Source organism: Notolepis coatsorum (assembly GCF_963971535.1).
Source record: "Notolepis coatsorum genome assembly, chromosome: 7".
NCBI lineage: Eukaryota > Metazoa > Chordata > Actinopteri > Aulopiformes > Paralepididae > Notolepis > Notolepis coatsorum.
In genome coordinates, this window is record NC_140171.1 from 105,037,590 (window position 1) to 105,050,926 (window position 13,337).

The 13,337-nt window shown below is 42.6% G+C and overlaps 1 protein-coding gene across 2 annotated transcripts in view; it reads left to right on the top strand.

Moving 5' to 3' along the window:
• Nucleotides 1-275: 275 nt before the first annotated feature.
• mxi1 (max interactor 1, dimerization protein) overlaps nt 276-13,337 on the top strand; it is a 45,060-nt gene continuing 31,998 nt past the window's right edge. The window contains exons 1-3 of one of the 2 annotated variants that reach the window (XM_084319253.1): nt 276-596; nt 3,270-3,375; nt 12,196-12,225. In XM_084319253.1, coding sequence (XP_084175379.1) covers nt 368-596; nt 3,270-3,375; nt 12,196-12,225 — 365 coding nt within the window. In that variant the 5' untranslated portion in view covers nt 276-367. Of the gene's footprint in view, nt 597-2,608; nt 3,070-3,269; nt 3,376-12,195; nt 12,226-13,337 lie in introns of those variants that run through there. The other variant, XM_084319254.1, reaches the window with a different exon arrangement.

The window sequence follows — 13,337 nt, forward strand, 5'->3', positions numbered from 1 at the left end:
TAATAATAATAATAATAATAATAATAATAATAATAATAATAATAATAATAATAATAATAATAATAATAATAATAATAGCGTAATATACCTTGCAAAGTAAAAATCAAACAAGGTTGAAACATCCATGACCGTATCATTAGTATGGGAATAAATAACATCCACAACGGGGCGGGCGCAGGGACCATGCAGCGCGCCTCAGAGCGCGGCGCCGTGCCTCATCCCCTGGTGCAGCACACAGCACCGACACTGGCCGCTCCACACTCTGCATTCACAAAACCCTGACAAGAGCAGCAGCGTTTTCTGGTAGCTGCATTGGTGTTTATTCTCCTCAGAAAAGTCGCCCGAAGCCACACAAAGTAAGACGAAAATGGCCAAAAGTAGTGAGAGGCAAAGAAGAGGTCTGAAGACCGAAGAGGTGTTTTTTGACTCGGAAACGTCCATGGATCAGCAAGATTTCGAGTTGTCTAGTTACCCTTTCAATGACGTCTTCAACTCCACAGACTCCCCCATGGAGCAGATCAACACTTTCCTGAAAAATGTCCAAGTTTTGCTGGAAGCTGCTAGTTTTATTGAGAGCGCCGAGAGGAAGGATGGAAGTGAGTTTATTTGTGTTGCGTCTGGTCATTTCGTTTGTTTGTGAATTTTAGGAAAACAAGCCCTTCATTGTCAACAGACTCAGACAACAAAGGGCTGAGTTCATTCAACTAAGCACCACACTGCCTATTATCATGAGCTTTGCCAATGTGTGCGCACTTTTCTCTACTTAGACCACGTTACTCCCAAACACGTAAAGTATTATCATTACAGAAGGATATAAACAAAGTGTGGGTTACTATTATTATCTTACGATAATGTCCCATCAAATTCACGTACCCTCTATGGTAGTGTGCATGATCGTTCTGCACGCAATAATTGGGCCAACAATCTATAATATTTCCCCGCAGTATAGATACACATGCCGTGATGTTTTAGGACGTGTGGGTGAGGTGTGCATGTTGGCAGCCACTCCGATACGAGATACATCTGATCACATTGCAGCGCCCTCCAACTCAGTTTAGGATGATGTCATTGTGTCCCCATAGACTCTCTGGTGAACAAAAACATCTTTATTGGGAAAAACCATTGAAGCGATTGGTGAATGTTGAATTGCACGTTTAAAATGTAGGCATAACCTACCCGTTTCATAGGTTTATAATAGTTATTTATAAACGAGCCTACTCCATCGGCTATGAAAGCTAAACCATGACTCCTCTTGCAAAAAGAACATAGCCTACCCATATTCTTGCCTGAATATTTAATTCGAAAGAAAATGGGATATCATATTTACTATATATATATATATATATATTCGTGAATGCAAGTAATGATTAAACATGAATAGTAGTAATAATACAATAATAATAATAATATAGTCCATGAATTATTTTTAGATTACCTGGCTTCCGTATCTACCATTCGGTCCCTACTGTTTTTGCAAAGAGTTAACATTTAGACCACTCGCTACACATTGCAACAGTGAAACTTCCTTTGAGCAATATCACCAGTTATTATATTGTAACATAAAGCTTGCGCCACAGAGCGTCCCTGAGCCTCTTTCATCTCTGAGCTTGTTGCTTCCTGTATATCTGGGTGTTTCCACATGGGCTCCACATGGCCCGTATTGCCTCCGTGATTGGCCAAGTGCAAGTTCGCTTTCGGTGCCTGTCAAAGCGTTACCACCAATTGAGCACCCGCTCCGTAGTGACGTCATGTGTTGCTGGGCCTGGCTTCAGCCTGCAAGCACTCCCCCACTGTACTGATGCATCATGGGAGTTGTAGGTTTTGTGAGATTACTGTGGCGATGATGCATGTGAGAGAGAGAGAGAGAGACACGACAGGCCGATTGATTGATTGATTGATTGAAAATTGTATTAACAGATTGCAGAATGGGTACAATACAGTACGGCTCAATACACACAATTGTTAAGGGAATGCAGAGTCAGACCAGAGAAAGACTTTCGTCTTGTTTACATCAGGGTGCCCCATTTTCAATTCATCATAAAAGCCCAGTTGTGCATGTAAATGTATAGTGTTTTAGTGCAACGCACCCACGCACTGTGACGCACACACACACACACACACACACACACACACACACACACTGTTTGATGTCCATAACATCAAAATGGTAGAACATTAATTCCAAGGTGATGGTAGGCAGCATACCCCCAATATTATAGTGTAGCATGAGCCGAATTCTAAAGTATGTTGGCTCAATCTTGAAAATCCTGTTGAGAATGTAAAAGGAATGATAGGCAGTATTATGTGCAATAGCCTATCAACGAGTATATGTGAGTTTATTGAACATATATTGCACGTATAATCATATTGGCAATTTGTCATGTTCACGATTTAACCTACTGGACCTGACATGATTACAATTAGGGCTTGTCATCATAGTCGCTGAGCTACTATGCTTAGTGAGTGAGTACCGTGCAGGTCATTATGATTTCGTAGGAAACGCAAGGACTCGGTTTCCCAGAAAGCTTCACGGTCAGCCCAGCCTCCCAGCCCCTCGGCCCCGCCCCTCAGCTGTGGAGCTAGGTAAACAAACAGGGGGAGGAGTGGATACGAGCAGCAGCAGGGACTTTGCAGGCTCTGACCACATAGGACATTTTTATATATAGTTTATATCATTTTTTTTTTTTTACAATTTGTTACTGTGTTTCCTAGATCTTTTAATACTTTGCTATACTGGGTCTACGACTTTTTAACGATCAAACCTGCCAGGACGGGCTGCAGCTTGATAGTTTGAAACACTGCTGCCTTTCCCCCCTCCCTCTGTCGTCAAAGGCTGTTCCTGGACTACTATAAATTTTTCAACATTCTATGAAATATCGACCGAGTCCTTCGTCTCCTTACATTTTCGCCAGCTGTGTCTGACTTCTGAGAAGCTAAAAAAGTCAAAGAAAAGATAGCTAAGTTAGTCAACGCTGAGCCCCATAGCAGCAACAACCATGACGGCGGTGCAGTTGATAAACATCCAGCGGTTGTTGGAAGCTGCGGAGTATCTCGAGAGGAGAGAGCGAGGTATGTGATCCAACATCTGTGTGTGTTATTAATTATATTGTTATTGACATCGGACACGTAACTGCCTGGCGTTGTTGTTTTAACAGAGGACACAGTCGCAGAAAGTAGTGAGTAGTGCTGGTGCAACAGAACGGCCCCTCGCTGGGTGTGTTTGTGTTTATGTGGCACCGAGTCCCTGACCTGCACGTCTCTCTCCACAGAATGTGAACACGGATACGCGTCGACGTTTCCGTCGAACGATGAGAACACGAACTACCAGAGGCAAAGAAAATTCCGAAATAAGAAGTTCAACAATAACCACAACCGGTAAGCGAACAGCGTCCCCCGTTATCTCGTTCCACCACTCCTGCAGCTCAACGTGTCACGTCTTGAGGCAGCACTGAGCAGGACTGTTTGGTAAACAAGCGAGCTTCCATTGTAAAAAAGAAAAGCAGCCTAGTTGCTACTGGCGACACGGGTTATTTTTTAAACGACACGTTACGTAACCACGGAAGGTTTCCAGCTACGTTGCTTTGTGTATTTGGATAATACTGTTTCTCAAACTTTTTTATAAGAGATCGGTTCAATAAAGATGTAGTAAAGGTCTGTGCTGCCTCTCGGCTTGGGGGAGGGGGCGGGCTCTCATCAGCTGACTGTCAAACTGACTGCAGTGGCGGAGGTTAGGGACTCGGGTGAAAGTTACTTATTTAAAACGGGACGAACACTGCCTTTTATCATGTCTTATTACCAACGTTTTAATAAAAAAAAATGTCGACATTAGTTTTGCATCATGATTTAGTTGTTTTCCTCTCTGGTGTAAAAAGAAAACGTTTTCATGTCACGTGTAAATCCATCGCTGTGGTTGTGTGAGAGATATTTTTTTATTGCCAAGTTGCCAACCCTGGAGGGGAAAGCTGCTATTTATGGCTGGTGTTGTTTGCAGGCAACCAAGGTGAATACGTGGAGCCTTTTGTAGGACTGATGGTGTTTTTTTTATCATCAAATTGGGTAGATTTAAAATATGTTAGGCCTATATTGCATTATTTTGGCTCATTGGTCCTAATGCCCTTTGAGCAAAGCATGTCTTCTGCTCTCGGCTTGCGCATGCTGTTATTGTATTACCGTTAGTCCGTATTGTATACGGTAACGTGACTTCATTGTGACTTGGCTTTAATGTATTGTGTAGCTTGATTGGCACGCTGTAGGATAATCATGTTATTTGTTGCTGCAGCCGTCTAGGCTCTTGTGTACATTGTGGCCACTGGAGAGAGAGAGAGAAACATGCACTGAGGAATAGGAGCAACAGACCTTACAGGATCTTCTAAGTTAAACCCCATCGGCATCGTGGTCTCCTCTCCTGCTTACATTAATCTGTCCGTTGACGGCCGTGCATCAAACGAAAGCCCTCTCTCTCTCTCTCTCTCTCTCTCTCACTCAGAGCCTTTTAATATTAATGTATAAGAACGGGTTGCCTAGTTCTGCATGGTAACAGTTGTGATCAGATATAGGCGAGGGCTTCGCCCCAGGTGAGGCCACCCTCCTTTGTGACATGTTGGGGCTTAAAGTTATGGGCTTATCTCACGCCGACTGTTTACAGCAGGGTTGTGTTTATCTCATCGAGCCAGTGTGTGTATCTGTGTGTGTGTGTGCATGCACATATGTGTGCGTGTGTCCCTGAAGGAGGAAGTGTCCTGTTTGCGTGTGGCTCTGTGCCTATTCAATGAAAATAGCCATATAAATCTGCATTGTGTTGTGGTCGAGTTGTGGACATTTCGAAAGCTGATATGAAAGACATGGAACAGGTTTCTGTCGATAAAACCCCATAAAAAAAATGAAGCTGAGTCAAATTGATCCGCTTGAACGGGAGCTGGTGGTGGGCTTGATGTGGGGGCTGGGACAGGGGGGCTGGGCTACGGGATGCCACTGATTCAGACTAATGGTGGCTCCACCAGAGAGGGGGAGGGTGACTGCCATATAGATAAAGCGGGTTAGATTAATCAAGATACAATTGTGTGTGTGTGTGTGTGGTATGTTGGTCAATGCAGAGCACAGCCATTCATGGCCGCTATGAGGTTGTATGTAATAGGGAGGGGGTAGATTCACATAAGAATTGCAATTTTTTAAAATATCATCTACTGATTAAAAAAATATTCCTAAATTCCTTAAACTCGATTCATATTCACGTCTTGTATTTGCTTTTATTTTGAAAGCGTCTGAACGGAAGTCCAAAGCGTTCTGCTGCTCACTTTACATAGGCGAGTGTCCCAGGCTTATTTACCTGAGGGACCACAGGGTGCAGGCTGGCAGTGATGGCAGAACTAATGTATAATTCTATACGGAGGAAAAGTAGCTTGATTAAATTAAACCTGCCCATGTCTTCAATGAAGGCAAACATTCAATGAAGGACACACTTTTGATAATCTCCCGGGTGAAGGCGGAGCTCGATGGTGAGGTATTTTGGGAATAGCCCACTAACGTTACAAACGCGAGGACTTGCATCATATACTATCTCCCAGAGACCAAAGAAGTGGAACAACAACCTTCAGTAGCAAAACATTCTGGTGAATCAACACCCTGCACCACTTTTCTAATCCTCCAGCCAACTCTGAACGGGCAAAGAAAATAACTCTGTCCACGGCCAGGTTCATTTAAAAAACATCGGAACCCCGGCCTACAGCGTTGTTGATAAGGAAGGTTTTGGATACACAGTTCACACAGGCGAGCCCAGGTATATCGTCAGCAGGGACGTGCACAGGAATTTAGAGGGGCAGGTGCTCAAAGGCTGAAAAGGGCACTATACCTGTGTGTGTTATAACCGAGCATGCGAAGCGCGCAAGCCAGATTTTTGTCGGCCCTTTTTGGGCTCACTTATCCTTGAAAGACACTTTTATCACTGACTTAAAAGGCCCATACATCTCCATACATGTTCAGGTGGGAGGGAATAAGTGCTTACCCTACAGACCCCAAGAAGTGCTGTATATTCTGTATTGTTTAACACTTTGAATGCCAGCCACGACATAACACGTGTTAGCAGCCCGCCCCCTGAATGCCCAGCACGATAATTAGCGTGAACTTTTTTTTATTAGCAATCTGAATTCATATTTCATCAACCGAGTCTACCGTTGGGAAACCAGCCCCACCAGGCGCTCAGATGTGAAAAAAGCGCCCCCTATCGTCTCCCAGATGGTAATGCACCCTTTTGGAATGGACTCAATGAAAATGGATGAGAAAAAAAAACTCTGGAATCCACATTTTACTTCTCACGCATGTACCCCGAGCCGTTCGGAGTCATTGTGGACCATCAGAACAGCGTGTAATATGTCTTTACAGTACGTAGCATTGGATCAATAAAAGGATCGATTTTTGGAATGGCGATCAGGAATTGGAATAATCTTTTTGGATACCATCTGATCTCAGGTAAGGAATCTATTTTACCAGTCTTAGGATAATCAGACCTGTTTTCACGGAGATATAAGCTTTTCCCCTATGTGTGATATGGCTGTTTGGCTGTGCGAGTGATCAGGAACTAAGAGAATCGATTTTCAGCTCGCGGCACCAGCGTGCATACGTACATAATACTATCGATAATCTAGCGTTTATTTGAAAACGATTCATAAATAGGCCGAAAAATGACAACCTTCTAGAATATTCCAGAACAGGGCGTTTATCACGGAATCTTTTTATTTTTTGTGAAAACAAGGGCTTTTCAAAATGCTATAAAACGGAAATGAACCGATAAAAAAACAATCCGCTTCGACAATGTTGACTGGAAAATGAGTCATTGATAAGCGACGGGCAGATTAGACACATAGCCATAATTTAAAACATAGATTAGCTGATATTAACGCTAACATTGAAGTGGTTGATGGGCATTCAAGGGGGTAAAAAGGAAAACACGGCCGGCTCTGAAAGTGTTAATATAAATGCATTTTTTATTCCAATCCTGATTTGTATTTGAGATTCCCAAATCCCATCGGACTTGACGTCTTCGTGTCCCTCAGTGAGTGTAATACCAGCATTCAACTGTATGCGCCACAGCAGTTTCTATCATCATCATCACCACCACCCACGCTATGCAGGCACAATGAGGAGGCCGTGCAAACTGCAATGGAATATGGGGCATCTCTCTCTCTTTACCTAATATTTTGATTCTATCCTGACATTTTTCAGTTGGAAGGGCAGTCTATATGTGCAACGGTAAAAAAAATAAGAATATATATATATATATTTTTTTTAATGGCACTTTTTTTACGAGGCTCAAAAGGGCAGGTGTTCAAGCACCCCTTGGGCTCTATGTGTGCACGTGCCTGATCGTCAGCGGTGCTTCGGCCAAAAGACAAAGGGAAAGTTGTTGGGAAAAAACATGTGATGTGAGGACATGAGCGATTCAGGCATTTGGCACCTTCACTACTCACTATATCACCTTCACTACTCACTATATCACCTTCACTACTTGCTATTATATCACATTCACTACTCACTATATCACCTTCACTACTCACTATATCACCTTCACTACTCACTATATCACCTTCACTACTTGCTATTATGTCACATTCACTACTCACTATATCACCTTCACTACTCACTATATCACCTTCACTACTCACTATATCACCTTCACTACTCACTATATCACCTTCACTACTTGCTATTATATCACATTCACTACTCACTATATCACCTTCACTACTCACTATATCACCTTCACTACTCACTATATCACCTTCACTACTTGCTATTATATCACATTCACTACTCACTATATCACCTTCACTACTCACTATATCACATTCACTACTCGCTATATCACCTTCACTACTCACTATATCACCTTCACTACTCACTATATCACCTTCACTATATCACCTTCACTACTCACTATATCACCTTCACTACTCGATATATCACCTTCACTACTCACTATATCACCTTCACTACTCACTATATCACATTCACTACTCACTATATCACCTTCACTACTCACTATATCACCTTCACTACTCACTATATCACATTCACTACTCATTATATCACATTCACTATATCACCTTCACTACTCACTATATCACCTTCACTGCTCACTATATCACATTCACTACTCATTATATCACATTCACTACTCACTATATCACCTTCACTACTCACTATCACCTTCACTACTCGCTATATCACCTTCACTACTCACTATATCACCTTCACTACTCATTATATCACATTCACTACTCATTATATCACATTCACTACTCATTATATCACCTTCACTGCTCACTATATCACCTTCACTACTCGCTATATCACCTTCACTACTCACTAGTGAAGGTGTGCCCCCCCCCCCCCCCCAACCACCTCCAATGTAGATTACCCAGTATGGTTGTCAATATCCCAGTGTACCCAACCCCCCCCACCCAACCTCCTCCAATGTACAGTTTCTACGTCAAATGTATATACCCCCTTTTCCTGACTCCTTCTGTATCACTAACAGTACTGTATTTGCAAATCTGGTATGTCATACATGTATAGATGTAGCAGTACTGACTATCTGTATGTCATGTATGTCATATATGTCCTGATGAATTGAAAATGGGGGACCCTGATGTAAACAAGACGAAAGTCTTTCTCTGGTCTGCATCCCCTTAACAATTGTGTGTATTGAGCTGTACTGTATTGTACCCATTCTGCAATCTGTTAATAAAGTTTTCAATCAATCAATCAAAACTATATCACCTTCACTACTCATTATATCACATTCACTATTCATTATATCACATTCACTACTCATTATATCACCTTCACTACTCACTATATCACATTCACTACTCACTATATCACCTTCACTACTCACTATATCACATTCACTACTCACTATCACCTTCACTACTCACTATATCACCTTCACTACTCACTATCACATTCACTATATCACCTTCGCTGCTCACTATATCACCTTCACTACTCACTATATCACCTTCACTACTCACTATCACCTTCACTACTCACTATCACCTTCACTACTCACTATATCACCTTCACTACTCACTATATCACATTCACTATATCACCTTCACTGCTCACTATATCACCTTCACTACTCACTATATCACCTTCACTACTCACTATATCACCTTCACTGCTCACTATATCACCTTCACTACTCACTATATCACCTTCACTACTCACTATATCACCTTCACTACTCACTATATCACCTTCACTACTCACTATATCACATTCACTATATCACCTTCACTATACTCACTATATCACCTTCACTACTCACTATATCACCTTCACTACTCACTATATCACCTTCACTACTCACTATATCACCTTCACTATTCACTATATCACCTTCACTACTCACTATATCACCTTCACTACTCACTATATCACCTTCACTGCTCACTAGATCACCTTCACTACTCACTATATCACCTTCACTATATCACCTTCACTACTCACTATATCACATTCACTACTCACCATATCACCTTCACTACTCACTATATCACATTCACTACATCACCTTCACTACTCACTATATCACATTCACTACTCACTATATCACATTCACTATATCACCTTCACTACTCACTATATCACATTCACTACTCACTATATCACATTCACTATATCACCTTCACTACTCACTATATCACATTCACTACTCACTATATCACCTTCACTACTCACTATCACCTTCACTACTTGCTATATCACCTTCACTACTCACTATATCACCTTCACTACTCACTATATCACCTTCACTACTCACTATATCACCTTCACTACTCACTATATCACATTCACTACTCACTATATCACCTTCACTGCTCACTATCACCTTCACTACTCACTATCACCTTCACTACTCACTATCACCTTCACTACTCACTATATCACCTTCACTACTCACTATATCACCTTCACTACTCACTATATCACATTCACTACTCACTATATCACCTTCACTACTCACTATATCACCTTCACTACTCACTATATCACCTTTACTACTCACTATATCACCTTCACTACTCACTATATCACATATAGAGTAGGTAAGGGATAGGTACAGATGCTGTAAATATAATATAAATGTATATATACGCACTAGACCTATTCAAATGTCTACCACAGTCAAATGGGAAAAGTGACTCAAATCGTGACCCCCAAGAATCTAAATCATGAGATTCCCAAATATTCCCACCCCTGGTATGTAAGCTGCAATGTTGGCACATAGCACCCTAGCAGTTGTTGAGGAAATGGCTCAGGTCAGCTTACATAAGGTTTGTGATTTTTCTTTTTGTGATAGCAGCCAGAACCTTGACCATAGACCTTGTCGTGTTAAATAAAACATACTGTCACAGTTGAGTTGACATCCAGTCTTGCATACCCAACGACATGGGCCGTAATGTATTCTAATGGAGACACGGGGTGTTTTTATTGACATAAATAATTAAACGCACAAAAAAAGAGAAAAAAAATCATCCTCTCTCTGAAGCGGTGCCAGCTACTCTCGCGACCCAATGATGAAGAGGAGCTGACGTTTGTCTTTAGCTTTCTTCCTCCTTATCTTTTCACCACATTTCCTGCTTCGATATAAATAAACAAAACAACAACAACAACAACAACAACAACAACAACAACAACAACAACAACAGATTATCAGGTGGTCAATGAAGGATGAAAAAAAAACAGAAAGGAAAAAAACATGGCATGTTATTAATAGTCCCCAATAAAGAGAAGTGGCGTCCACATGAGCCAGGAGAGCTTTGCTCCTCCCCCCTGGGGCGAGAGGTGCAGTGAAACACCAGGAGGAGGGCCTGTCTCCCGTCAGCGTGTCGCCACACAAAGAAGCTCTTAGGAACCAGCTGATTCACTTTACATTATTAACACAGCACTGAGCCCCGGACGGCGTGTGCACACGCAGACGCACACATGACTTTGAGCACTCGCACGGTACAAGCGCCCACAACGACAGTGTGTGATGAATACACACGCACACCACACACACACACACGCACACACACACACACACACACACACACACACACACACACACACACACACACAGAGTGCCCCTGTGTAATAGTTCAGGAAGAAGCTTTGTAGTGCAAGTGTGGAGGCCTGGCTGTGTCACGTGGCGTTCTGTGAGTGAGTGTACGTGTGTGTGTATGTGTGTGTGTGTGTGTGTGTGAGTGAGTGTACGTGTGAGGTCTGTGCAGCACTTGGCATGCTGGAGTCTGTCTCATTCAAGTTTTAATTAATTAAACTATTAAAATATGACAAAGACAATTATGTCTGCCACTATTAAGGACACTGGTTGTCTAGTTCATATATGTATATTATTTACATGTAGTCGTTTAGCAGACGCTTTTATCCAAAGTGACTTACAAATGATGAACAACGAGTCAGCAGGAGGGGTACATCTCTGGCAGCTAAGGGTCAGTGGCGTTGTTCCGTCAAATAGTGTTGAACTTGAGTGTTACAAAGTGCAAAGTAGTATAGACATATAGGGAGGTGTAGTCTGACGTCACTGGTTGTTCCACCCGTATAGGGATTTATCATTGGGAAAATGGATTATCGGCTATTGTAACAATTCTGCCGCATGGAAATTGAAAAGCTTTCCATTTTTTCCTTTCCAGTTCCCTTCTATCACTAACATGATTATTGTTAAAACATTTTTGGTTGAAATAAAATTTTGCGATTTTTTTTTATGATTAATTTGCGAATATTTTCATGTTGAGCTATAGATTGTGGATGAATAAGCACAGAAAGGTACACCATGCCAATGTTAATGCTTTATTTGTTTTAAACGAGGCGATTTAGAAATGGGCAATGGGGAAATACATTGCGTTGGACAGAGGGTGGAACACGAAAAACGGCAATGATGTAACCACTACACCTCCCTATTAGCATGCTGAGTAGTAGTATAAGTATAGTAGCAAGGTACATAATAGTAAAAGACGGTAAGGTTTGTTTCTTTATTATTTATATATATTTGTTGTACTAGTACAATCTACTGCTCCCCAGAAAAACATTGTTTTTGTAACCGACAGGCCATTGAAGAAGACGCAACGCAGACGGTAATGTAATGTGTTTGCCGCTCGTATGACAATTCCCCTCTGTGTTCTGTCTTCGCAGGTCCACACATAACGAGTTGGAGAAGAATAGGTGAGTTGGTCTTTCGGGTTTCCAATCATTTCACTTCTGAAGAGTAAAAGCTCAACACCCCGACACCCAAAACCCGTCCAATCCCACTCTTCTTAAGAACATGACACGCCTTAGCCCTCGCTTGAGAAACGATTCCCTTTTGCAACAGGTCATTTCCAACTAAAGGGTGACCCAATTCTGCTAAGCTAAGGGCATTCCCGTCTCTTCTCCTCCTCTCTCTCTCTCACACTCTCTCACACTCTCTTTCTCCTCTCTCTTCTCCTCTCTTTCTCTATTTCTCTCCTCTCTCTCTCTCACACTCTCTTTCTCCTCTCTCTCTCTCTCTCTCTCTCTCTCTCCTCTCTCTTTCTCCTGAGTCACAGCTCTGCATTGGGTTACGCAACAGTTGGGTTGCTAAGGGCTTTGAGTTACACGGACACGCTGGGGTGCATGCAGGCTCGGTCAGCACTGGAGAGAGGTGGTTCAGCTCTCGCTGTGACGCGTTGTGTGTGTGTGTGTGGGGGGGGGGGGGGGGGGGGGGCTGGCTGTTGGTGGTTGTTGGTTGGTGGCGAGATGGTTGCATGTTTAGTGTTCAGCCCCGCACCGGAAAACAAGTCATAGGCGAGCGTAAATCTGCTTTGCTGTTTACTTTGTCACGATGACTGGCCAACGTTTTGAGTAACATCGCTTGGCCAGCGTTGGACAAGCAGGTGTTTCAAAGGCGTTTGCGCCGATTGCCACGGCAACCATCTCGTCGCCCCGGTGAATTCTATTGTGTTGTTTTACCCTCTTGTCTCACATGGTTTCCTGTTGGCGTGTCCCGGTGTCTCATCCACCGTAACGGAGCCGGTGGTTCTTTCCTGGAAGCCCTTATCAGATCTCGCACGTCTCCACCGCCCACATTACGAGCCGCTAGCCGGTGTTTAGGCTCGGTGACTTTGCGGCACGGAACGGAGAGCTGGAAAGCGGGCTCGCTCCAAGACCGTAAATAAAGCGCGGCTAGACGTTCAGGATTTATGGTAAATAGAGACAAAGCAGGTCGTCCATTTCATTATGTTGGAGGGTGTGGGTGCAATGAAAAGGACGTGAGAGGCCCGATCCATTCAATGTGATTACATATCACCTTGGTTTCC